We start from the raw sequence: 27,484 nt of genomic DNA, 5'->3' as shown, positions 1-27,484 counted from the left end.
GAAGGTGCGGCAGAGGCAGCCGATGAGATCGATGAGACCAGTCTTGCCGAGGCTCAGCTGTTTCCACAATTGGCAGGCTGGAATACCGATCCGCGATCACCAGGCGTTGACACCCTCGATGGCGGAAGAAATCAGCGCACACGCACTGGAAGGGTTAGGCGGGAGATTCCAGAGGAAAGGGCGGTGCAGACAATTGATACTGGGGCCATCCTGTTGCGGTGGAGACACACAGCGCGTGTTGAGGCGATGTCGCCGGCAAGCCCGGGCCAGAAGTCAGAGGCTTCAGCTCGAGACATGGACGTGACGCCTCGGTGGACGGACCGTGGGGCCGATAATACGTCTAACCGGAGGGATGAAGGGATGACAACTCTGTTTGACACCGGGAATATGTATGATGTTGAAGCGGTGGCGCAGGTTTTTCTCCCGAAGGCTGTGGAGTCGCTTGCTTGGTGTGTCCTCCAGGGGCCGGTCACCGAATATTTTTATCAGCGGCATATGATTGGCAGCGATAATCAGGTTACTGTAGCCTAGAACGAAACACAGCGCCTTGGCCAGGGCGACAGCCGCCGCCACAGCGTTGTTCTTGACTGATGCGTACCGGGATCGGGTAGGGTGGGTAAACCTGCTGCTCACAAGAGTGGTTTTCCAACCGTCATGGTAGCAGAATGGAACAGGCTGAGTGCACACACATTGCTTTTGGAGGGGTCAGAAGTCCACGCCCGTCTTCGACCAGTCTGTTGCGAGGAATGTCGTCCGAGGTGAGTCGAAGATTCTCACACCCTCCTCAATCTCGCTGATGGTGACTGACAAGGAGTCTTCTGGGAGTCTTCGAAGAGGGTGTCGAGCTGGGGCTCCCAGTAGAATGAGGTCTTAGATTTCAGGAGCTCGCGGAAGGCCGCATTTTCTCTGCCATCCTGAAGGTGTAGGATACCAGGTTTACTAGGAGCGGATGTCGGTGATGTCCCTCGGCGACGGGAAGTCCCGGATGGCCTGAGTGAAGCGGTCACATGGTCGTACGCTCTCCAGGGTGACGTTGAACCCCGCGGACTCCATACCGTCTTGAGCGAGGGCGAGTTTGGTGGGGTTTAGGGCGATCCGGTTACGACCACATAAGTCTAACCACTTGACGGTCTGCCTGAAACACTCTTCTATGGAGCCTGACCGGAGAAGGACATCGCCGATGCAGTTGGTCTTCCTGGGCAGGTTGGCGACAATCTCGTCATATATCTGTGTGTATGCATTTCCAGATGCAGTGCAGCCTTGCGGGCGGCCCAATACCGATGTTGTAAACGGCCCCACGGTGTTATAAAGGTGGTGGGCTGGCGGTCTTCGCGTCGCAGGAGTGCACTTTGGTAACCGTTCCGACAGCCTAGGACTGTTTTCTTCATGCTAACGGGGACTGACCTGGCTTGGTGGAATGGTGATTGGGTGTGGTGGGCCTCCCGAGTGGCATGTTAGTTCAGGTCTTGGAGATCCACGGTCCTTCGAGGTGTGCCATCTATCTTGGCAGTAACTACCACGCAGTGACACCAGGTGGCAGGCCCACCGATTGGGACAGGCTCGAGTGCCCCTAGCTAGACGTCGCCGTCGAATCTGACCTTTCCTCTGCCTGCCAATACCGGAGCACCGGGAGGTGTGTGGTGCGCGACGGGAGTCGAGTCAGGGTCTACCATCAGTGCCAACAGAGGGGCTGGCATGGTGGCTAAGGGCTGGTGGGGATATACGTTGAAAATACTCGCTGTGTGGGTATCTTTGAGGTCCTGCTCCAGTTTTTTACGAGTGGCGTCAGTGGAAGCCATGGGTGGCGTCTGCGGAGGGGGCCGAGGGCGCTCACGGCAAGGGCAGCCGCACGGCGCGTTCGATGTTTCGCTCGTGGCGAGGATGTCCGGTGCTGTGGCGTCGCGAGATGTCGCGAGTGTGGATGAACCGCGGTGCTTCTCGCCTCAAGACTGGAAGTCCTGGGAGATGATGGCGAGGGCGGAGCACGCCTCTCTGCTGAGGAGGAACTTGTCTGATTCGTTTGTGACCTCCTGCCTGGTGCAATGGGGCGACTCTGTTGGCTCGTGTCGGACAGCCTCAGAAGGACGGCTCCCAAGAGCAGGACTGTCTTGTTGTTTACCGCGGTTAGCAGTTGACGTGGATCAGGCCTTTGTGGGTGATGCCGAATGTCCTAGAGAGCGCTGGGGCCAGTCACCGCAGCTTTGGCAGCCAGTGTCGGCGCACTGCGAGTATGCGAGACTTACTGTTGCGCGGTGTGGGGTCGACGCCAGCGCCGGTAGTCCTCACTCGCCGTCTCGGCTGCAGTGTCTGCGGTGGGTTGAGGCATGGAACGGCGAGACATACACTTTCGGCCATGTCGCCGTAAACGTGATGCCCGATAACGATCAAGTTCAGCCCTTCAAATGACTTATAGGTAGTCGAACAGGTGGCCGTTGAAGATGGCGCCAGTGTCGTTTTCCAGTCCGTTGGACTGATTGGGGTGAGGCGGGGGCGGGGGCGGCGTTTGAGTCCGCCTTTTGACCCGGCATACGCACTCGGTGTAGTGGTCCTCGCCACAGTGACGGCATGTCTGCCCGTACGCTGGACACTCCCGCTGCCGTGGCCTCAGGACGGGGGGGGGGGGGAAGGGGGCGTGTTAACCGTAGCCGAGGTTGCCGCAGTATCCACAGGGTTCTGACAGCTGGTGCTGAGGTCCTGGAGGTTTTGGTGACAGTTGGACCTTCGTCTTTCCTTCTTCTGTCTGCGGCAACTGCTAACGGACGCCAGAGTGGTGGCTTGGCAGTCGCGTAGCTGAAAGGCGGAACGTTTGCCTGATTACTCCGCCTCGGCGAGGCGGAACACGTCTCCCAGGGGCCTCCACTGATTTTCTGCGCCCAGGATGTCCCATCGCATGTCGGGATCGGCGATGCCACGAGTGAGGGTGTCTCGGATCGCATCGCCGGTGCAGTCAACGTCCGGACGGCAGTTGGAGCGCTGGACTGAAAACCGACAGACGCCTGCTTGTCCTCTCAGATGGGCGCCGAGCCCACGAACCAGCTCGCCGCGGTCCTGTCGCATGTTTGATAGGGCGACTCGGGCGACCGTTGCGTTCTCCTCCCTCACAGTCAGCTGTTTGAAAGCAGCGAGTGCTTCCCCTCGGGCTGTGAGGCCAGGCTCCCGCCAGCAGCTCGTGTGAGGTCTGCGCAGTGCGGCCTTACAGTATTGCCGAAGATAAATGGAGACGTCGGTGCACGCCAGTCCAGCAGCGTCGCGGTATTGCTCACATCGGGTGATGAAATACCTCCAGTCAGTGCAGCTGCTTCCTGCAGGGATGACAGGTCTCTGGAGCTTGCGAGTGCCTGGCTTGGGGGCGCCCGATGACTGCTGTTGTGACTGGTGAGGAACGCAGTCAAGGTCGTCGACGTATCGACACCCATCGATCGCGCTCTTGACGGCTTCCATCTCTCTCGGGAGCCTTGCAAGTTATGGACGCCAACACAGATCAGCGAACACTCTGATCAGCTTTTCATTTATTCAGCACACAATGTTGGAGCACATCTGAGAAGAGACAACCATCAGCAAGGCACTATCAAACAAGCAGCAGAGGGGGCTGAGAACATTATTCTGCAATAAAGACGTGACGTAACATGGCCTGGATGGGTCACTACCTATCTTCAAAAATGCAATATAACGGTCGGGTCAGAAACGGTCCTTTATTTAGACACGGCCATACACTCACAAGCGCATACCAAAATGCACACGGACGCACACTCATGTACACGTGCATATATGCAAACGTACGCACACGCGCAGATACACATCAATAATTGCCATCATGAAACGTCCCAACCACAAGGGCGGTGCAAGTAAGTAGCAAGGCAAGCATTCCTGCTATGCACTGGTGTTTACCCGCCAAACGCCAAACGCCGAAACGCCAAAAAGCATTAAAGTGGTTTTATTGCAGTGCTTTGAGTTCCCTGGATTTTGGCATACACTCACCAGATATACCCATGATTTTTTATGAAACGGACTAAGAGACGGAACTTACCCTTTGCTGGCCACCTGACCCAAAGAGTGTTCCTTGTAATCGCTTTACTGAGCATCCAGCGCGAAATCAGGCGCGATAACGAGCTCCAACATAATTACACACTGCTCGATAGCTAAACTGCGCTGAGCTGCGGTGCAGAAGTGAATTATTTGCGTTAGAGTACGTCAAATGAAATTTTTAAAAATTAAACTAACCCTCTTTTTAGCTGTTTCAGTAGCTGTGAAAGTGTATTGCAATTTCTAGCCGTGTATTTGACTGACATCCTATTTCACCGTATTTGATGGTCGATCACCAAATGGTCTGTCTACAATTCTGCCGCACTTTGTTTGTTTGGCTTTCCTGCATGGTGTGCGGACCTGGGTCTGCAGAACGTATGCGAGCTGAGAGTGGGTGGGAGCGAAGGTTCGAGGTAGGGGTCGTCATAGCATCCGTGTATGAGGTGTGCATAAACTTGCCAGTTGATCAGAGATGGTATGCCATGTTTCAGAAGCCTTTTGCACGAAGTATAGTTCCATGGGGTACAAGGACATTGACAAGAGTGACGATAGTCAGAATCAGTGATATACTTCCCAAACTGAAAAACTAAAATTCATGCGTAAGTTGGCATCTACTGACGTAGTTATGGAGGCCTTTGGATTTTGTTGTAAATGTGACTTAAGTCTCCCTTAGGTCAGTATTATGCAAATTACACAAACAGTGTGTAGTATGCTTTGCAAGCAATATTGCTCATTTCTTTTTGAAATTGGGCCCCAATAGGCAGCAGGCAACACCTCACCTGGCCAGTCCAGCGTCCTATTAAGCTTAAAGAGTTTTTGTGAACAGTTAAACATGTATAATTTTGTCATTTTTAATGATGAGACATTGCACCAGCTGTGATACCTCAGGTAAAATGCTAATAATATGCATCATGCAAGATGTATTGGGTGTAGCAGTGGCACTGCAGCAACAATCTCAGTGTATTTACATTGTAAATGTGAAGGTTTAGAGTTCTTTGATCTCACCAGTCTCATCACTCCAAATTGGTTGACACCAATCTCAGCACATGGTGTGATTGTGTTTCAAGTAATAGTAATCTGCTAAGCTAGCATCAGGAAAGAAACAGTCCCAAAATATTTGCAATTTAGAGATGGTGTGGGAATCCAGGGTGGCCTGGCCGGAGTTGGGTGCATATGAGTGCAAGGTTTAGTGCACTTATATAGTGTAAATATCTGGCCATGTGGACTGATTGTTGCAGGATGGCCTTGATGGTAATTAGTGTTTTAGGGCATGCTGACAAGGCAGGCTGCCTTTAAGGAGTCACTCATCTTGTTTTTTGCTGTTAATTGTGCTAAGTTCTGTATTATACCTACGGAAGAAGCATGGCAAAAGAATGATAAAGGAACAATATGCATGTGACATGTCTAGAGTGCTAAATTGCATAGGTCCCTGCCCTCTCTACCACTGATTACCTATAGAAATATTCATATACATATATTTATTAAAATGTAAAATAGGTGGTTTTGATAGAAAAGAACTCAATCTGGTTGCATCGTAAACTTGTTAGCAATTAGCAAATATCAATACAAATTCTGTTTTTTTAGAATTCCACATCATTAATTCCATTATTATTCCATTATTCCATACCAGCATTTGATACCATGCTATTCCATATATTGGTGCTGAATATTCTGCATTTTCTGTCACATTAATGGTAGTATTGCTATTGTGCACTAATGCTGATATACCTTCAGCCTAAAGTTGTGCTCTCTTTTATTTTCTATTTTATTACATGGAAACATTCCACACTCTTTCATGAAAATTGTATATTGCAGGTGCATGGAACTCCAAACACATTGCTGCACCAGCACCTGCACTAAAGATAACACCTTTTTGAAAAATATGTTGCATGTGGAGGATTTGTAAAAATTGCACATATGGTTAGGTACTTAAGAATATTTTCCAGTCATCAAACTGCAATACTTCTCATAAAAAGCAATGTTATATAACAATATTTAGATGAGGCATTAACAACTTTAGTACATAATAAATTACATTGTCACCTGTCTGTTTGGGCTAAAAAATTAGCTAAATCACCTGCTGCCTGTTTGTTTAAGAAAACACAGTTGTATCATTTCAATCTGCATGTAATGAAAGCTGACCTGATTCACAGGACTAGTATGTTCAGATACTCTGCATTCCAGCATAGTCATGAGGGATTTTGACATTCTGTTAAGATTAGAGGCATCACTTTTAAGAGCATTGTAATACATTAAGGCAGACAAGTTATCTTCCAGTTAATGATAAACTGTGACAAGCTTTCCTGATTCATTTGACATCTCATTTTGTGCCTGAACAAACCTGTCCAAATCACAGTAATGATAACAAATTGAGAAATTAGTGTGGGTGCTTTGAGAGGAGAGGATAGTCATAGTGCTTTCATTCATGACATTGTTTTGGTCTATGGTGGTGAAACATTTGGCAAGGCATGCAAGTGTCAGTATTTCACTTGTTCAAAATTGGTGATGATGGAAACATTCATTGGAATCAAAATATCCATTTGTTCTGGGACCAACATGATTTAGAGACTAGTACATCCAAGTCTTGAAAAGTTAAGCAGGTGCATTGTCATGTATGGTGTTGATAAAATTGGCATTGATTGGTTTGTGTATGTTTTGTTTTTGTTTAGTGAATTGTTGAATATGCACACAATGAAATCATTTCATTGAAATATTCTGCACTGGTTCCAGATCAGTCAGTCAACTGCAATCATGGAGAACATCATGACATTGTCGGCAGAAGACCTAGCAAATGCTAACACTTTTCAGATTAATGGTAAGTACACTTTATTTCCATCTTGCTTTCAGAATATTGCATGGTCCCAACTCCTTTTTGGAAGTGCCTACATCAGTATAAGTGCTCCAAGGATGTCAGGACCCAGAGAACCCCCTTAGACACCCTGGGTGGGGCTGGCCCCAGCATTATCTGATGTCAGTATAAGGTGTGTCATTATGCATGGTAAGTGAGCCCAAACAGTCCAAATTATTATCTGGATTTTTCAGTCATGAGGACATTGATGCCCCAGCATGATATTTTGTTAGTTTAGTATGTTCATAGACGCCCCCATGTTCTGGGTCCCCTAACTGCCTCAAGCAGATAATATCTCAGCCATTTATGACATGTTTGCCACATGCATAATGAGCATCTATGTGATTTAGATAAACATGTTTGCACCCTACTTCCAAACAGCAGTGTTTGGATGGCTGTTGGAGGGATTATATGTGTACATATATATATATATATATATATATATATATATATATATATATATATATACATATTGAAGGCTTTGGAAATATGTTGTCATATTGCTCTGTAAAAGATGGTGTAGTTCATCCTTGTAACATTATCTATGCAATTGGCAGTGAATGATGATGGAACTGCATCAGCTGTGGGAATGCCAATCAGTGTGGTGCCAGCAGAGGGCAGCTATGTCCTCAAACAGCTGGAAGATGGCTCTACAGTACTACTGGATGCCGTAAGTCACAGCTGAAAGATCCAGCAATGTTTTGAATGTGGCATGTGTTGACAGGTTGTTGCATGCCACTGGGAAGTAGGTGGCAAATAGTCCTGTGGTTATGAGTTCTCACTCCCTTTTGTGACCAGATTTGATCAGTGCCAGTGTTGTTGCACATGTCAGGTTTGTGCTGGGATATTGCTTTTTTCTTCACTTTCTGTGAATTATCACCCATGTACATAAATGTTGACCTGTTTAGATGCACAGGCATACCTGATGATATCTGGGATAATAATTGTGGAGCCTGCATGCACTCAGGGGAGCCCCCACTATGTTTCGCTCCGACAACTCTTCCAAACATGATGCTTTAATCCCTTGTTTTTGCACTCTGGTAGCAGTTAGCCAGCGGGCTGGCGAACGCCCGCCCTCACGCAGCGTTTCTCCCCGCCGCCCACAGATGGCCTTCCTGAACCAGATGGGTGGCCAGGTAGTGCTCTCCAGCGGCGGCGCGCTCGGGCCCGACATCATGGCGCACGGCATCTTCTCGGCCGACCCGGAGGCCGAGCACGATGGCCAGCCAGCGCCCATACAGGTGAGGAGGCTGCTGCCGGCGGGCGGCGGCGTCTCGTCCTCCCTCTCCCTCCTCCTGGTGATGCGGCCGGCTGGGGCGCGCTCGCGGCGGCTCCGCTCGCGTTGACGGGTCCGCGGCAGGGCTCTCACACACGCGTGATGGGGTCTGGTGCGGCACCATGTGGGTGTGGCCGAGCAGTGCGTTGCTGCTTCGCCGCGTGTTGGGGCTGGGTTGGTTCGGCGCCGATGACTGGCCAGCGCCGAAGCTGGTGTAGTCTGCTTTGCTGTAGTGTCAGACACTGAGCTGCTACTTGTATTGCTACTGGTTCGACTATTGCAGCGGGAGTTAGAGCTGGCGCTGTCACCCGGTCTGCTGTTCTGTCAGGTGCTGGAGCAGGTGCCCGAGTCGCTGGAGCCGGTGTCGGCGGCGCTGGGGCCGGTCTCGGAGGCGCTGGTGTCGGAGGCGCGGGCCGGTGTCGGCGGCACTGGAGCCGGTCTCGGAGGCGCTGCCGTCGGTGGAGTCACTGCTGGCAGACACGCCCGGCCTGGGGCAGGAGCAGAGCCCGCCGCCGCCGGCGCGCGCCCGGCGCCGCGTGCCGCGACTCTTCCCCTTCGAGCCGGACCCGGAGCCGCCTGGACCGGTACGGAGCGCCGGCCGCCTCTAGTGCCCACGGCCGGCGACGCCGCTGGGACCGCCCGCCCCGGCACGACGGGCTCGGCCAGTGTGGCGGGAACACCGCGTGGTGGGGGGGGGCCCGCACTGCAGTCCTGTAAAGTATTTGGCGTCATGGCCATGCTCCCACCCGATACGTCTCGGATACTTTTTTACGGAGTTTATGGGTATCCGTACTGCCCGTATATGTTATTCCGCGTCGGCCCCTGACTCGGGCAGTGGTAGCATCCTGCTACATTAGTTGTCCCGGCGCACGTCTGCGCTACCACATCGCCCACGGAGGCTGGGAGTCGCGCCATCTGTTGGGATGCCGAGTGGTATGTTGGTATGAGTGTGTCGAGGCCGACGGACTGGGTCAGCTGGGCAGTGTGCCTGCCGACAGCTGGAGCACACCAGCGGCTGACATCTGTGTTATCACTTGGCAACATTGTACACCAGTTAAGTGCCAAGGATGGGGATTCTGTATGGCCATCAGGTAATGCCTTGCATTTTTGAGGGTGATGGCATTTTGCATTTTTGTACCATATTGACAGTGTGTTTACTCGATTGTATGACAACGTGTGCAGCCATTTGTGGTATACTGCAGAGGTCTTGACAGCAACCCGCACCGTTTCAGGCCCCTTGGCGCTGTCAGAAGTGCGGAAAAACGCTCAATATCTGGAAACGCTACCTCAACCACATCAAGTCCCACGACTATGAGAAACCATTCAAGTGTGATAAATGTCCAGAGGCTTTCAACTTCCAGGTCAGTGCGGCCGTTCCCCCTCGTGCCACTTACACGTTTGGCTGTTCGAACCCCATCTGATGTTGTGTGCACCTGTGGATGTAATTGGGCATATTCGTGACATGCGCCTGAAGTCGACATCTTCGTAGATGAACACCAGGGTAAAGTAGGTCACCTGCCTGCGGTTTGTTCACCTAAAACGGCGAGGCCCTCCCGAAGTCTGTGACGCCGTGGTCGTCGGACGTCGCGAGCGTCGTGCCTGACACACCGCCCCGACACGCCGCCCCTGACACGCTGCCCCTGACACGCTGCCCCTGACACGCCGCCCCTGATGCGCTGCCCTGGCACGCCGTCCCTGACACGTCGCCCCTGACGCGCCGCCCCTGACACGCCGCCTTTGACGCGCCGCTGCCGCCCGGTGCCCCGCAGAAGAACTGGGAGCTGCACGCCGTGAGCCACGCGGCCGACCCAACGCCCTGCCCGGACTGCGGCCGGGCCTTCCGGCGCGTGGCCTCGCTGCGCGCCCACCTGGCCCTGCACGAGGTGGACGAGGCGATTGTCTGCCCGCAGTGCCAGCACGAGTTCCCCACTCAGGTCTGTCGGCGGCGGCGCTACCGTGTGCGGTGTTTTGACCGAAGTGGAAGCCTGCCGGTCGGCACGGGGTTGTTGGCGTCGCGTATCACTTGCCACTTCTACGAGGGGCGGGGATGGGGGTGGAGGATGTAACTAGCGTTGCGATTAGCGATTAGGTTAGCGATTGCCAGGTTGGGCTTTGAGATGGCCAGATGATTTCATTGCACTTTCGGTTTGGCCCGCTGTTCTTGGAAGAGGTTAGAAGATTGTTTGGTAGAATGGGGACGGGCTACTGGGGTAGCAGAATGACTGATGTTTTTCTTGTCGTGTCGATCAGCGCGGAGGGCACTCTGTGCCAACCTGAGAGGATCATCTGTTCGATGTTGTGGCTGCTTGTTAGCATCGCTCAACCTATCAGTTCGTGCCCGTGGGGTTTCTAAGCTTATGCCTTCAGTGAAGAGTTGAGAATCACCTGATGTCCTCCAGTTCTTCGTCGAGAGTAGTGACAACAGTTCATCCGCGGCGGCAGTAGTGATAACGGGTCAACTCTTAGGAGTGATGAGTACAGGTCATCTGTGTTGGAAGTGATGACAGTGGGTCGTCTGTGTTTGGGAGTACTGGCTACAGCTCACCTGCCTTGGGAGTGAGCTCTGCAGGACACGTGTGTTGGGCGTGATGACCCTGGGTCGCCGGTGTTGAGACTGTGACAGCGGGCCGTAGCGGTCGTGGTGGCAACAGCGGGCCCTCCATGTGGGGGGCGATGCCGGCCGTCACGCGCCGCGAGGTCGCCAGCGGCGCACAGCTGACCCGCCGGCCGGATGTCCGCCGCAGGTACTGCTGGACAAACACCTGCCAGTGCACACGGCGCCGGCCGCCGTGAACCTGGAGCTGGTCGTCACGGCGCCCCGCCGCGAGGCCGGCCACGCGGCCGAGTCGGGCCCCGGCACCGTCGCCGACGCCGACGCCGACGCCGAGCTCGGCGCCGACCCGGCCGGCGGCGACAACGTGCTGAAGCCGTCCAACATCAAGCGCACGTGCACACAGTGCAAGCTGGTGTTCGCCACGAACAGGGAGCTGCTGGACCACCACAAGGAGCATCAGACGGTCAGTGGTGGCTGCTGGCAGCCCGGTCGGGTCCGGCCGCTGACGACCGGGCGTGGCCCGCGTGACTCGGAAGGACGGTGACTGCCTCGCGGTGGCTGTGGGGTAAAGCAGACGCGGGATAGTATACGTTGTCGTATGCTTCCACGCGGCAGGCATGGCGGCGTCCGGAAACGGCGTCGGAAGTGCAGTCACTGTCGTCCCTGTGATGGACGACGTTTGTGGCGTGGGCCGGGCTGCCGCGCCCCGGCGGTGCCTGGTTTACACACGTGACATAGCTCCTGACCCCTGCCCAGCGCACGCCGTGTTTCTGTGTTCTCTGCTATGATCGGCGTGAGAGATGGTGACTATGGCTAACGACTAAAGCATGGCCTGCGTCCTGAAATCAACCGAACACGCTGCCGAAGTGAGAACTTTGACCAGCTGTCGTCCAATGCTGCCCTACATCGGTAGCGCGGTCCCGGGGGCTGTACGTGGACCGGCGGTGTGTGACGGCCGGCTGGCGCCCTCCCGCAGATCCGGTCCATACTGAAGCTGCAGCAGCAGCGGCGACGGACTAAGCCGAGCTCGCGGCCCAGCACGCGCTGCCAGATCTGCCAGAAGTCGTTCGCCAAGCCGGGCCTGCTGCGCCGCCACCAGCTGATCCACACCGGCGAGAAGCCGTTCAAGGTGAGAGACGGCTCTCTGGGCTGCGATTGGCTGGCCTCGGGTGGAAGCACTGGCGTAGCAAGGCAGCTTCGCGGAGCGCTCGAGCAGCCGGCAACGCCATCCGCACCACCTCACAAGGTCTTCATTGGTGACCAGACGTACAGCTGGCGTCCAAAACATACGTGTTTTTCGTTTGGCATCGACTGGCTTGTCCAGGCTCAGTTGCAGGGAGCGCTACTCTAGGTCCAGGCTCATTTGAAGGGCGCTACTCTAACGTGCCCCCTACACTCCCCTCCCCAGTAACACGTCCCCGCCGCACCCCCCAGTGCGAAATCTGCGACCGCGCCTTCAACCAGAAGAGTGCGCTCAAGATCCACCGCGAGTCGAAGCACGGCAAGATCCGGCCCTACCAGTGCACCATCTGCAAGATGTTCTTCGCGCAGCGCGGCAACCTGCGCAACCACGTGCGCCGCGTACACAACCTGAGCGAGGCGCGCGAGCGGATCTTCAAGTGCGAGCACTGCGGCTGCGGCTTCGCCACCAGCGGCGTGCTCGGCAGTCACATCAGCAAGATGCACGATCCGCCGAGCAACACCGGGATGAGCGCCGACGCGCTGCGCGACCTGGTCCGCCAGCTGCTCGACTACTCGGCCGGCAACGCTGCGGCGCGCGACCGCATCCAGGCGCAGATCCAGGAGATCGCGCGCTCCGGCGTCGTGCCCGACTGCGTGCTGCCGGCGGCCGAGGGTGCGGGCGAGGCGGCGGCGGCCGCGGACGGCGGCGCGCCGCCCGACAGCGCCGTGCAGGCGGCGCCAGGCCCGAAGGCGGCGGCTCCGCAGCGCACCGACCCGCCGCCGCCGCCGCCACCGCCGCCGCTGCCGCCGGTACCGCCGCCGGTGCCGCCGCCGCGCGCCGGAGAGCCCACACGCGACAAGCGACCGGCAATCATCACCGTCGTGGACAAGATGGTGCAGGGCCGCGAGCGCAAGCATCTGGTGCGTGTGCGCTACGAGGGCCGGCTGCGCTGGTTCCAGTGTCTGTTCTGCGCCAAGGAGTTCCGCAAGCCGTACGACTTGGTGCGCCACCTGCGCATCCACACCAAGGACAAGCCGTTCCGGGTGAGTGTCAGCCGACTGAGTTCTTGCTGAGGATTATGCGGCAGCTGTTGCGGTCTTTGGTGTTCTGAGTGACGTTAGATGCATCCCCGGCGGCGCCCATTGTTTGATTGGAATTTAACGCATTTAGGTCATGACCAGTAACTTGCTTCTGTTTCCCTCAACTGTGCGCGTGGACCGAGCCAAGTCCTCCCCGTGGTTGCCCGTCCCCACGTCCCCACGGGTGACCAATTGGTGACCGAGTCCCCGACGGACGGTTGTATGTGGCGCTGGCGCCGGGCCGGGCGGCGTGCCGGGCCGGCGGCGTCCCCGAGATTGACTGACGCCTCGTGGCCGGCCGGCAGTGTCCGCAGTGCTTCCGCCAGTTCACTGTCCGCTCCGGTCTGGAGTCGCACCTGCGTGCCCACCGCGGAATCAAGCTGGCCAGCTGCCCCATCTGCCACAAAAAGTTCTCCACCGCCGGCGTGCTCAAGGTCCACCTGAGGTCAGTGATAGCAGCTGCCCTGGAGTCACCCCTGGCTAGTGCTGGGTCCAGCTCCACCTCGTCATTATTGATATCTGGTCTGGTGGAGGTCGATCAAAAGGCTGTCGTGGCCGGTCCAGTTTGCTGGCAAAGGGGGCCAGAGGTCTCCCGCAGTTCAGCGGGGTTTTTGTCACTTCGGTTCGGCGGAGAGCGGGCTGTGTACCACACCACTGGGAGCGCTATTGGTGGCCATCGCAGTGAGTTGGGGTGTCGCTCTAGGCCGTCGGCCACACGGACCCAGTCATAGCGTGGCAGACGGCACGGGTCGACGTGTCAGCTGTCTGAGCAGGTGGCTCCTGACCATCAGCTGCAGTGCTTGTGTCGCCGGCCGGCCGGGTCCGTTCCGACCGCGCGGCAGCGGGCCGGCGGGCGGTGGTGTCGCGGCGCCGGCGTCTGACGGCCGGCCGTTGCAGGCTGCACACGGGCGCCAAGCCGTACCACTGCCAGTACTGTGAGAAGCAGTGCCGCACGCTGGGCCAGATTCAGGCGCACGAGGCGGCCCACCGGCGGACCCGCACCGACGCTACACGTGAGCGAGGGGGGGGGGGAAGCCGGCCGCGCCGCTGCACCGGCTGATGGTGCCTGGCTCAGGGTTACCAGACGTGCCACATCTCGCGATACGACGGCTTTGTCGGCTTAGTTGGGACAGTGGGTACACGGCAAATGTATGGGTGGCTAGCAGTTAAAATAGTACGTCGAAGCGGATAGTTAATTTTGGCTGGATGCAGCGAAAGCTTGGGCATACAACACCGTTTTTGTTCACTGTGCTGCAGTGTGTCTTTTTGAATTATTGCGATGGTACCCAGATGAAGTCTATCGGCATTGTGCCGCGCGCCGGGATGTCTTGCAGGCTTGACCCTCACAACCGTGCATTGAAAGAGGGCTACTAGAGCCTGGCTACCGGTGTGCGTAGCGTTTGGTCGCTGGCTCTGTCCATCGAGCAGCCACTCAGCGACCTATGTGACGTCACCCGCGCGAGCGGCGGCGTCGGTGCTGACGGTCCTCGTGCGGCAGGTGACGACGGTGACGACGCTGACGAGAGGAAGAGGGCGTCGCCGGACAGTGGGCCGGAGGTGCGACTACAGCCGCCCATCCTCATCACCAGCAGCGGTGAGGCAGCTGGCGCCGGCGGCTGGCGGCCGGCGGCGCGCGCCGGTCTCGGCGTCAGCTCCGGAGTCTAGCCGGCGCTCGGGGGCCGCGTAGAGAGCTTCCACACTCTCAGCCAAAACGGGACAGATGCCTGGTTTGCGTGCGGCGGTGACGCGTGTGTGCAACATACACGACACGTGGTGCGCGATACCGATACCGTTGATTTAGCCTGGTGGTGAGCCGTTCAGCAACCGTGCAACCGTTCAGCTCCATTGCCCTCCGCGGCTGCTATTGCAAGAAACGCCGTGCGTGGGCCGTGTGGTGGCTCTGCGCCGCTCCGCCTGTTCCTAACAGCCCCGTACGGTGTGTGTTGGTCAGGTATGGTGCAGGTGGACCGTCCGCGACGTATTGAGATCCCCGAGGGCGACGAGGCGCCGGACCGGCCGCACCGCTGCACCCAGTGTCGCGCCGCCTTCAAGAAGGTCTCCCACCTGAAGCAGCACATGCGCTGGCACACGGGCGAGAAACCGCACCACTGCCCCATGTGCAACAAGTCAGTGACGCTCCGACGACCCCGACCGACCCGACTCCTGTCCCCTGGGTCGTTGGCGGATCGTTAGTCAGAATCACTCCTGCTGACCCAGGGTTTCACTCGGACTGAGCTCTGTTGGTGCTCAGTGACGTCTCCCGTGAAATTGGCATTTTAATGCATATGCGGCTGCAGGTCAGCTGTTGACAACTGTTTTCTAGCTGACAGGATGTTAAGTTGCCTATACGCTGCCTTAGGCACTTAACAACTGTGGGGCGAAATGACTATCGCAGTCGGCGCAGCCTAAAATCCCAAGCATCATCATCACAGTGGGATGCCGTTTAGACGTGTATTCCGCACACAAGACGGGCGGTAAGCTGCACCTGCTACGTACACTGCTACGTAATCGCCGCGGGGCGCCTGATCTGCCCGTGCGCTTCTGACCCGACCCGTCCGCTGGCTGCCGGGCGGCGCCGTGTTGACGTGCGCCAACGGCTCTGTCGACAGGAGCTTCATGACGTCCAGCGTGCTGGCCACACATTTGCGGACGCATACTGGCGCGCGCCTCTTCAAGTGCCCCATCTGCTCGCACGCCTTCACCACCAAGAGCAGCATGACCCGACACATGACCACCCATACCCAGGTAAAGTAGGGCCGCCCCCGCCCGCGGCTCACGCCCTCTGGCCGACACAGGATATGTGTGCGCGTTGCGTAAGAGTATGTATGATTGATAGAATGACAACTACATATGCAAGGAAATCGAGGAGTAAGAGGTAGGATGCAGAGTGAGCGGAATAGTCGCTGCATATTGTTACGGGTAGGGCGAATGTAGTTGTTTGTAGTGATGACATGCATATTCGGCAGAATAGTAATTGTATGGAGTTTAGGAACCACATCGTTTTCCTTGCGGGCGTAAATTCTCAACGTATTCTTGTGCAGGTCTTGAAGACTAGAAGTTGCGGGAGTCTCGTTCAGGTTGACACCATTGGTAGCCCCACTTCGCGATCTCCCAATGCTCTCAACAGATTGTTTCACGAGTGGCCGCGTCGCAAACAGATCGCAAGTTTTGCTCTGGGGACGGTTTGAAAAATTATCGGTCATCATGACGCTTGCGAGACAAATGAGAGGCGGCTACGGATCGTATTGAGGACTTACCATACATCTAGTTGTGTGAAGGGATGCTGGGTTCACATAACCGATTCCTTCCGACCGGCTAGCACGAAAACACGCGCCCTGATCGTGTGGTCTCGTGCGCAGGAGCGGCCGTACATGTGCCCGTACTGCCAGCGCCGCTTCAAGACCCGCATGATCTGCAAGAAGCACACGCGCTGTCACAAGTTCGAGATAGCCAACAGCAACGTTCTGGTGAGCCCTCGGCGGGGGACGGCGGCAGGGCGCGGGCGCCGCGCTTCAAGGCGCCCCTGTCCGCCAGCTTTGAAGACGTGTTTCAGGGTGGCGGTCTGTGCGTGGAATATTCGGTTGTGCGGGAAAGTGAGTCTCGTAACCTGAAGGTCGTAGATCGTCGTTCGGCTGTCATTGGCTGTGATAGTTTAGTTATCAGCATCAGATAAAGTTGTTAAATGGTCAACAATAGGTAGGGGTGATTGTTCGGCATTGATATGCAAGTACGGGAGGTATTTACCCTATCACCGACATACACGGCTGTCGCTCAGCGGCCGCAGTCAGTGACTAGGCTGTCCGCGCGCCTGCACCAGGTAAAGTTACCAACGGCCATTACCTAGCGAGGAGGCCCTCTCGTCATTAGCAGCCAAGCTTCCCATCCCTCACTGACAGATCGGGTGGCTGCAACAGCGGGGCCTTGTCTGGCCATCAGCTGTGCTGGATTGCTCGACTGCGGATAGATTGTCCGTCTGTGTCGGTGGCGGCGCGCTCAGGCCGGCTCATCGCCTTTGTCTGCAGCAAAACCAGCTGTCGGGCGGCCTGTTCACGGACCTGATGACGCCTGAGGAGGAGCCGCTGCTGTCGGACGCCGCCTACACCACGCGCGCGCAGAACGTCAGCGTCATCCTGGACGAGCATGGCCAGATGGTGCAATGTGAGTGGCCGCCGCCGCCGGCGCCGCGCGCCACGCCTGGTGGGCCGGCAGCCATCGGCCTGCGGCGGGCGTGCCGTACACCCTCCTTCCGCCGCGCCGTGCTCGCCGCCTCCCGCTGCTGTGTGTGTGTGTTGTGTGTGTGTCTCATGAATGTCGTGAGGTACTGCGAGCTATCCCGACAAGCCATGTCGCCGTGCTGTCGGCTGTTTGGGCGTCCCCGTGAGTGACGCGCGGCCCTGTGACCGGCGATCTCCTCACCGGTCCGGCGCCGCTGCGTACGCCACCTGCGTTGTCGCGCTGTCCCTGTGGTGACGCGTCGGCGCGCGGCCGCAGGCGAGCTGGCGGCTCCGGAGCTGCCCCCGCTGACGGCGGACGCCTCGGGCACCGTCACCATCGGCGGCGACCACGGCACCCGGCCCGTCTCACAGGTCTGGACTGGGACTGTGACTGGGACTGGAACTGAGACTGGACTGACCGCCGACCGCCGGCGGATCCGATGCGCCCATTGACGTGTGGTCAATGGCGTTGTTTCAACCGGTGTTCGTCGGCATCTGTTGTTTGCACGCGAGATGAGCGGCTCGTAAATCTAAATCTATCAGTGTGGCGTCGCAGAGTGTAGTCCCAGGTCAACTGTCTATCGCCCGAACGCTGGGGCAGCTTGGTTCGTTCGGCGTGTCAACTATATGACCGATGCAGTCGCTGGCGCTTCACACAAGGGGCGTGGAAAACAGCTGCCAGCCAGTGCGTAGTTGGACGTGAGAGCGTGTGCGGTGCACTGACGGCCGGCGGCGGTGCTCACGCGCGCAGGACGGCCTGGCTCAGCTGGAGACGGCGCTGAAGCAGCAGCTGTTCCCTGCCTCGGAACTGGCGGCCGGCCTGTCGCAGGTCAAGGCCGACATGTCGGCGGAGCACCGACTGATGCTGGCCAACATCGCCGCCATCGCCGCCGACGAGTCACCAGGTACCGCGCGCCGCGTCGCGCCGAGCCGCTCTGGTCGGACCGGCCGCGCGCGGGGTGGGGCCGTGTTAGACTGCGCGCAGGTGGGCCGGTTTGGGAGAAAGCGTCACAGACGCTGGCGATGAGCGACTGCTTCAAGTGGAAGGGGAAAGCTGGTAACGCTCGTTAAACCAGACATAGGATAATTTGATTATAATAGGGAGAGCAAATCGGTCGTTAGCGCTGGTACAACCTTCACATCACTGTGCGGGAAGCAGTTGTCGCCTCGCCACTGAGGGCGTGACCACTGGGCGCGGGCGACCCTCCGCCACCCCCGCCAACCACGAGGGTTAAGGAGTGTGACTGTGAACTATGCAATACTCTTCGCCTCTGCGAGCGCGCGCCGGCTGAAGACAGCGTGAGCGCTGGGTGACGTCACTTGAGCACCGTGTGACGTCACCTGAGCGCCGCTCTGCCCTGCAGCGCTAGGTGCGGAGGAGCGCGGGCTGCCGGGCGGCCGTGGACCGGGCGGCGGCCACCGCTGTCGAGGAGCCGAGCCGACTCCGAAGACGAGGTGCTGCGCCTGCGCAACGAGCAGGACGGCCAGATGATCCTCGAGATGGGACTCCGACAACGTGCTGCTGCAGGTGCGGGCGGGCTCTCCGCCGCTGGGCTCGGCCGGCCGGCGCCGGGCGTGGGTGGGCCGGCCGGCGGCCTGCCGCGATATATTAGACGGAGTGAGGTGTCCGGACCAACCGTGCGTGTGGTTCGGGTGAGGTCCGCTCATCGTAACTGGCGCAGCACCAACATAAACACAAGCGCTGATAGAGCAGTCGTGACTCTGACGTCACTGCGAGCGGGCATGGCATACGTGTATGCCACATCATTGACAAACACCGCTCGTGTCCAGGTGATGTTGGTCAACTTTGGAACGGCCGGCGTGCGCTGCCGGGTAGCAGCGCATGTCGGCATACACGTGTGGTGGGTGTTGCCGTACAGCCTCCTGTGAAGGAACGCGTGCAGCTGGCGCCGCCGCGGCCGCCTGACGCGTCGCTCCGTTTCAGGACCCGTCGCTCTCACAGCCGCTGATCCACCGCTGCCGCGTCTGCAAGCAGCTGTTCACCACGCAGCTGGCACTGGCGGTGGAGCGCGGGTTGGACGGTGGTCTCCAGAGCGCGCCGGGCGCCGGGAGTGTTGCCCGCATCGGCCCCCGGGCCCGCAGGCGTGGCGTTCTGGCCGGGCGGAATATGGCTGATGTGTAATTGGCGTCCGACGGGCGCGACTGGCTGCTTGGAGTAAGCGCGATGTGGTGGACGGGTGCCCGTGTGGGTTTGGGGCAACGCGGAATCAAGGCGGTCTGGAGAGCCCGACCAGCATTGCCGGGACACGTGCAGGAATCCGAGCGGGCGACGGTCGTGGAATGCCGTGGGGTGGGTGGACCCTCGCATTTGGTGACCTTGGTACGCGCGAATGTCCCGCGGTTAATGAGCTACGCCCTGGAGACGGGCTCCATCCCTGGACGGTGCGTTCTATGCTCTATTGAGCGCGCCCCTGCCGACCCGGGCCCGGCCCCATCTCGATCGTACCGGACCGGCGTGAACCTGACCCGTCCGTGTCCGGCAGGACGCATGAGGCGAGCCACGCCGGTGGAGTTCCAGCCGGCGTCCGCCGCGGCCCACCTCTGCGACCGCTGTCTGATCGTGTTCAGCACGGCCGAGCAGCTGGCCGAGCACAGTGTCACGCACGATCCGCCGCCGCCACCGCCTCCTCCTCCCCCGCCGCCGCCACCGCCGCCTCCCCCCGCCGCCGCCACCCTCGCCGCCGCCCCCCCCTCCACCACCTCACGCGCACGCAGCCGGAGACGGGCGTCAGTCACGCCGCCAGCGTGCAGCAGTCGCTTCCTCACGCCGACGGCGCTGCGGAAGCACGTGGCGCGCGAGCACGGCCGCGGCAAGAGCAAGGCCAAGGTGAGTGGGTCGCCCGCTGGAGAGAGGAACCGTCGGCTGGGTGTACCGGCGGTTTGTCTGCACCCCCCCGCATCCGGCTACAGAACGTGGTCCTCTGTACACTGCCCGGGTGGTGTGTGATTTCTCCAATGCTTCGGTCGGCGATCGGACCGGTACCATGTGACTTCCTGCCGTAACCGTGTCCTGTGACTGCTGCACAGTGTTCGATCGGCGAGGCCCGGCCCTGTGTCCGTCCGTCGGCCGGTGGCCGGGCTCGTCGGCGGCGGCGCCTCGGAGGACGGCGGCTGACGACGCGCGCGCCGTTGCAGTCGGTGATCCGGCTGAGTGACAAGGTGGACGGCGCGGCTGGCCGAGCAGCCGCTGACGGCCGGCCGCTCACACTCGGAGACCTGCCTCATCCAGTCGGCCGTCGAGAAGATGCAGAACGGGCCGACCCAGGTGAGTCTGGCGGGGGCGCGCTGACGAGGCCGGCTGATGGCTGACGAGGACCGGGCGCCGCCCCGGCCGACGGAGGCACGACGGCGGCGCAGCGATGCTGGGGGCAACAGCTGATCGGGACAGCTGCTGAGCGCACGCCGCTGAACAGTTGTTTCATCACGTCAGCTCAGCGGCTGCTGCTGAGCTTTTGGCACGATGGGCGTTTTCTGAGGTTGACTTGGATAAGCCCGTCCACTAGACTTACGGAAAATGAACGGGGAAGTTTCTCAGAATCAACGGGATATGCTCAGTATGTTGCCGACATTTCATTCGCTGTCATTTAACAAAGCAATGAATTTGCGTGGACTTCAATAGCAGTCCAAGACGCGGGATCTCCATAGCAAAGATTCGCGCGATGCAAATTTGTTATGTGTCGCCTGGACTTCATACCGTGCCACGGGCTGTGAGAACGCAGCGGGATTATGCATTTTGAACATTACATCGATTTGGGCAACGAGTGATTAATTAATAGTGAATTGCGTGCGAATGAGGGCCTACGTTTTCCAATCCCTAAGTGCGATGGTGCAGTCGATCTGTAGAACGGTCGACCTGCTAGGATATCAGAGGAACGTCGGGCAGCGATCATGCCGCACTTTGCACGCTGCCGCGTGTCGGTGGTGCCCGGCACTCTCTCGCGCTGACCCTGGGCCTGACGCGGTGCGCGCGGTCCCAGCGCTCGGAGCCGGAGAGCACGGAGGGCCTGAAGCACAGCTGCGAGACCTGCAGCAAGACGTTCCGCAAGCCCCTCCGACCTGGTGCGCCACATGCGCATCCACAACCGGCGAGAAGCCCTACCTGTGGCGAGCTGTGCTTCAAACGGTGAGAGAGCTTGAGCGGCGCAGCGGGCCGGCAGCGGCTCCGGCGCCTCCGCCCTGGCCACGGACGGGGCTGGTTGGCACGGGCTCCGCCGTCGGCGACTGCTGACCGATGTGTTCGACGGCAATCTGGAAAGCCCTGGCTAACGAGGCCGCTCTTAACATGCGTTGGCAGGTAGCAAAATACTGCCACTGCCGGACTGCGCCCCGTTTGACTGGCCAGGCGTTGCTTGTCGCGAGCGCAGAGGAGGTGTCAGGTCCGCGGGACACCTCTTTGGGACAGACGTCACCGCCGGTTCCGACGTGCGCCCTCGCCCCGCTCCCCGCCCCGCCCCGCCACGCCCCCGCCCCGCCCCCGCCCCGTTGTCGGCTACCGACCCCGCCCCTGACCCCCGGCTCCCCGACTGCGGCAGCTTCACCGTCAAGTCGACCCTGCTCGGACACCTGAAGACGCACACGGGCGAGCGCAACTTCGAGTGTCTGGTGTGCAAGGCGCGCTTCGCCACCAAGTGCTCGCTGAAGGTGCACTCGCGCCTGCACACGGACACGCGGCCGTACCAGTGCGAGGTGTGCCGCCGCTGGTTCCGCACCTCCGTCACCGGCGCATCCACATGGCTGTCCACGAGCGGCCCGGTCGCGGCGGGACTGCCGCCTCGGTCGCCGCCGCCTCCGCCGCTGCTGCTACGCTCCCGCCCCGCCGCCCCGCCGCCGCCGCCGCCGCCGCCGCCGCCTACCGTCCCCGCACCGTCCGCCGACCCTCTTAAGCTTCAACTGCAGGTGAGGCGGTCTGACCTGTCGGACGCACAGATCTGGGCGACCATCGCAGCTGGGCGGTGCCGCGGGTTAAACAGGGTCGGCGTGGATGTGTTCCTTTGTGAACCCTGGGAGGATTTTTTAAGGATATGACGGGTTTTGGACACTGTCGATTTGCCGAGTTCTATGTATTTGCCATGTTGGTGTGGAACAGCGAAAAAGTTTTGCGTGTGGTGCTTCAGTTTTCTTGTACCCTGGTGTTGTTATCTCCCGTGGTCTTCGTCCGTCCTTGTGGCCCTGTGCCACTAGTGTGCCACTTGTGGCCCTTCGGTGGCCATCTTCAGCCGTGCCATGGTGTGTTGCAGGGTATGCTAAAGGAGCTGGAGGCCGGCGATGGTGACGTGCTGGCGGCGGCCGAGCCGCAGCTGCCGCCACCGGCCGACGGCGGCGCGGCGCTGCAGCTGGAGCCGGCGCTGGCGCAGCAGCTGCAGCTGGTACTGTCGGCGCCCGGCGACCAGGCGCCGTCCGGCGACACCGAGCTGCGTGTCCAGCTGCAGATCGACGCCGAAGGTCGCATTGTCGGCGTAGAGGCGCTGCAGCCGGGCGCCGGGGCTGCCTTCGAGGCACCGGCGCCGCCCCGCCACCTCCCCCTCCGCCGCCTCCGCCGCCGCCGCCGCCCCCGCCGCAGCCTCCGGCGGTGAGCGGACGACAGAGCACGCGCCAGCTGCAGGCGGTGGTGGCGGACGCGCTGGTCGAGGGCGAGTTCACCTGCTCCGAGTGTCCGCGCTCGTTCCGACGTGAGAAGCAGCTGGCGCGCCACCTGCGCACGCACGGTCTGCAGCCGGCGGCCGGCAGCGGCGCGCACGCCTGCTTCGCCTGCCCGGCCGTGTTCAGCAAGCCGTCGTGCTGGCGCGCCACGTGCGCACGCACACCGGCGAGCGTCCCTTCCAGTGCACCCACTGCGACCGCCGCTTCACACGCAGAACGCGCTGGTGGCGCACCGGCGCACGCACGAGGGCGACCGGCCGTTCGACTGTCCGTTCTGCGAGCACCGGTTCGCGCAACGCGGCAACATGCGCACGCACATCCGGCGCGCGCACCTGAAGAGGGCGCTGGACGTGCTGGAGGAGGACGCGGCGGACGCGGACGCGCCGGACGGCGTCGCGTAGAGCCAAAGACGCGCGCCGTGCAACGGGGACCCCGGAAAGCCGGTGCCGCAGAGCCGTCGCGCGGGGCGGGGCGTAAGAAGGCGGGGTCGGGCCTGTGGGCCGGTGGGTACTGGGGGCAGCGGGGCGGTCGCTCGAGGGCAACGTCCGCGGGACAGCGCGATTGAGCCAAGGTGTCGCCGTGTTGAGCCGGCGGAAAGTGCGCGCGTGGTTGCAAGGAACGGTTGTACCGACGCTGCTGCCTAGGTTTGGAACTTTGCGACATTGTATGAGGCTGGTTAAGGGAGAGTGACTTGCGTTTTTTTTTATGTCAATTTGCATTGCTGACATGTATGTCCGCTCCTAGGTCGCTAGCCCCCACTGTCGTAGTGCTTCATTAGTATTTTTTTTTCTGGCGCGTCGGTGTAGTTCTGGCACGAACGCATCGATGACATGCTGCGCTAAATGATGTATATCGAACGATCTAATACCATGTAAAATAATGCCAGTGATTTTAGACACACAGTCGGTTTGGTCGCGCGATGTTGCAATCCAAACTTCAACGCGCGCAAATTCGCAACCCATCTCCAGGTTGGTCGTGTGGTGCGGGGCAACACCTCGAGGCCGACCACGCCCAGCTAGCGTGGCGGGGTGGGCGGCGCGCGTTCGGCACGTTCCATGTATGGCGCCGTTCAAGCACGGATCGCGTGGCTACCGGCGATGCATGCAATGGTCCCCGGCGCTGGGAGTCAGCCCAGGACAAGCCTGGACCAGTTGGAAATCGGTCACGGTAGTGTTCCATTTTTACGTGATTTTTAAGACTTAGGAATGCAGGCTATGACTGCTTGAATCCATGTATGCAAACAAATTCTGGGTGAATCGCAGATATGAGAAGGCGGAAGTGGGTCATGTTTGAATGCCGTGAACGCTGAAGATATTTAAGTGCCATGAACGCTGAAGAATAGCCCGAATGTGTTTGTGAATCATTGGAGTACTTCTTGGGTAGACCAGCATGTCACCATCGTTCACACGTCTAAAGCAGCAACAAAGCGATGAAATCTCAATGCTGCTGACGCTTCTCTCGTCATCAGAAGTGCTGGTGGATGTTTTCCCTCGCGATTAAGACGTTGCTAGTTTATTGCTAGTTATTCGCAACTGGCGTACGCTTTTGTCTGCAAGAATTCATGTTTCCAAGTCGGGCCCACATATTTCGAAGCGTGTCAGCGTCTCGCTTTCCTGAAAGGCTGGATCATGTAGGACACGGATAAGATATCCACATATCCGGATAGCCTGTATCAATGAGCGACCTCCCACAACCTCGCTGAAACGATTCGAGCCCACCGCCTGCCGCCTAGGCTGTTCGAGAGAAGTTGCCGGCATGCCCAAGTCATTCGCATGCCGGCCGCCGCCGGAGCGGGACGGCGCGTGGTTCGGAGACCGCTTCTATACCACTCCTGCTTGCTGCCACTACGAGACGACGGTGCAGGCGCTGCACGAGAGCGGCCTGGGGCAGGCCCACTACACGCCACCGCGCCAGTTCCGCCAGTTTGAGGGGTTGCGCTCCGAGGAGCTGCAGTTCCCGTTCACAATGCACGACAACCGCTACCAGCATGAGGACGACGGTGAGAACCTGCGTGGTACGTACCGGCGGCGGCGACCCTGCTGCGGTGCCGTCGGCTGCACTCCGACAGCGACCCCAGGCTTTCACCGACCAGGCGGACACTCCGACCAGCGCCGACCGCCTCCAGACCATCGCCAGGTCAGTCCGAACACACACAGCCCGGTCCAGATTCAGCAGACCACTGCCGGAAGGAGGGAGGGGCGGGGGGGGGGGGCGGAGGGAAGCCAAATGAGCTAAGCCTGCCCCAAAGCTGATCCGAAATCACCGTGTTTAACGTCCCTTACATCCAAAAGCAGGCACTGTCCCCGTGCGTATGGGCAGAGGGGGGGGGGGGGGAGGCAAGTTAAGCCGAGGAGTACGAGGGGTGGAGTTTAGCCATGACTTACGAATAAGATAAACTTGCCCCTCCTTCCGTCTTCCTGCCACTCATGGGCTCTCCCCACAGACAGGATGGCATTCGCTGGGTCCCTGAAGTCAATTCTCCAACCTCGCTGTACCCGCAGGGAGTCGTACGCGGTGGCGCCGGCGGCGGCGTGGCGCGCCTCGGTCTCGGACTCGGCCGGCGGCGGCCGGCGCCGGTTCCGGCACGAGCCGCGCTGCCCGTTCCTGGACGGCAGCTGCCAGCACCAGCCGGCGGCGCCGCGCCGCAGCGAGCCCGTCAGCACGGCGCCCGTGGCCGAGCACCACTAGCCGGGCGGCGGCGGGCGACGGCTACCCTGCGGCAGGTGGTCCAGAGGGGATCACCGGCAGCAGGCCTGTGCCTCCGGCCGGCCCCTCGGCGGACCGCGACCTTGATAGTGACGTCCGTCGATGGTGCGGAGACAGCAGCGGCTTCATCTGGCCCGGTCCCCTGACGTGTAGAGATCAGGAGCCGCAGCCCTCCAGGGATTGCCGATGTCCTTGACATTTTGCTGTTGCAGAACGGTGCACACCGGTGGTGGGGCTGCAAACACTGCGGCGAGATGCACTTTCAAACTAATACCTGCAGAGTCCGAGCACATTTGTCGTATTAACGAACAGTGCTGCCCAATGAAACGAACCTGTGGTCCTAATGTTCAAATGTTATATGGCAGTATTGTCTACGTCTACTGTGTGACGGATCGCTGGAACTAGTTGGTTATGCTGGGCATCTCGCGCAGCACACCAAAACAAATCGTGTGCATTAAAGAGATGTGCTTATGACAGTCATTCTGATCCGAGCCAAGTTTTACGTAAACACTCCCAAATCCTCACTGTGCCCATTACATGCTGTCTGGAAGCGCCAATACACATTTGCAAATGCTCTAAAAAAAAACATGTGCACATGAGACGCTCAGACTAATACTTGTCCACTCAACACGGGTTTCGAGGCCGGGCGGGCGCCGATTCTTCGCCAGCGGACCACACGCGTGGACGGCGTCGGATTACATGACATCACATACCACCATAGGCCACAGCCGGAGAAAGCGTATAACCGAGCAGACGGGCCGCGCGTGCCCCGGTGAGAATGCGGCAGCGTTTTAGGTTTGTAATCGGTAAAGGTTTGTAATCGTACGCAGACAAAGCGACCGCGCGCGTTTGACAGCGCTGTCGGAGGTATGTCGGCTGGCACCGAAACATCGTGCTCAGCCCACCGCACCTTTGCTGTTCTGACCCGCCGACGGCGTATTACTGAATGCTGGCAGCCGGGCGGAGCGTAGAGGCGAAGACGTGGTCGATATCTCTTGACTGGCCGACGGCACGTAATAACATATATGACGGCATCATCTGTCAGTGCAATACTGAGGGCAGCCAAGCGGCCGGAGCGTCAAGACAACTACGACAGAGCTTTATAGGTATTTGCCATCGCATGGGGAGAGTAGGATTGTGCGCGTTTCGTGGCCGACGACCAACAACACCTATTTGTTGGATGCACTTGGCAGTGTATTACACAGCGCTGGTGGTTGGCCAGAGAGTGGAGACGAAGTCGTAACATGATACTCGGGTGGATAAACCTGCTTGCTTCATGTCACACCCGACAGTTGCTGAATTCTGGTCACAGAGCATGGAGACAAAAACACGTTAGCGTTTAGCAAATATCTATAATCGCGTGAGAGAGAAGCGACTGTGTACATTTCATAGCCCTACCGGAGGGCTAACGAACGGCACCGTCACGTTGCTCTCTGTCGATGGCACCGGTTAGTACGGGTTTCTCCCGGATTTAGCCCACGCTCGTTTACAAGTTGGGCGAGGGGGGGGGGGGCTGAAGTTCAGGAGCCCCCTCAATTAAACATGGAACCACGCCCCTGGACGGGGTAGCTGCCTCCTTGCTCCTTAGCATTGCCGGCCTTACTCACGGATTGACGGCATGTCTCGCAAGCTACTGGCGCGAGGTTCGTTTGTGTTTTAGTACTATTTAATATGGTTGAGACATAAAATGAGTGCGCTGCTTTTGAAAGTATTGCAGTCTTCCTTAACGTCAATCCACCGCGCCCAGCAGTGGTAACGACCATGCGCGCGTTGAGAGTCGTTTCCATGCCGCGCCTTTGATCTCCCGCATTTTTTATCCATTTATATGAGCCGTGTTGGATGCAGGGCGTGTACTTAGAGGGCATTACGAGGTCATCTGAGTGATGTCACCGATGATAACATAAGAAACCCGGCTTCTTATGACAGACAGACAGGCTGTC

The 27,484-nt window shown here is 58.7% G+C and overlaps 1 protein-coding gene across 1 annotated transcript; it reads left to right on the top strand.

The window, feature by feature from the left end:
- Positions 1-746: 746 nt before the first annotated feature.
- LOC119102168 (zinc finger protein 236) lies at positions 747-26,880 on the top strand. Its single transcript, XM_037225519.1, has 28 exons — positions 747-758; positions 7,978-8,112; positions 8,594-8,731; positions 9,380-9,508; positions 9,917-10,081; positions 10,892-10,954; positions 11,000-11,164; positions 11,678-11,830; positions 12,136-12,549; positions 12,706-12,927; positions 13,269-13,408; positions 13,861-13,976; positions 14,462-14,557; positions 14,915-15,089; positions 15,573-15,708; positions 16,323-16,430; positions 16,986-17,114; positions 17,929-18,082; positions 18,542-18,645; positions 19,123-19,207; positions 19,682-19,794; positions 20,383-20,463; positions 21,176-21,321; positions 21,731-21,950; positions 22,801-22,867; positions 23,022-23,179; positions 24,630-24,852; positions 26,837-26,880. The coding sequence occupies exons 1-28, from the start codon at positions 747-749 to the stop codon at positions 26,878-26,880; spliced, it is 3,891 nt and encodes a 1,296-aa protein (XP_037081414.1).
- The last annotated feature ends 604 nt before the right edge of the window (positions 26,881-27,484 follow it).

This window comes from Pollicipes pollicipes, unplaced genomic scaffold (genome assembly GCF_011947565.3).
Source record: "Pollicipes pollicipes isolate AB1234 unplaced genomic scaffold, Ppol_2.1 Scaffold_56;HRSCAF=61_pilon_pilon_pilon, whole genome shotgun sequence".
NCBI lineage: Eukaryota > Metazoa > Arthropoda > Thecostraca > Pollicipedomorpha > Pollicipedidae > Pollicipes > Pollicipes pollicipes.
This window is presented reverse-complemented; position numbering and strand designations above follow the sequence as displayed.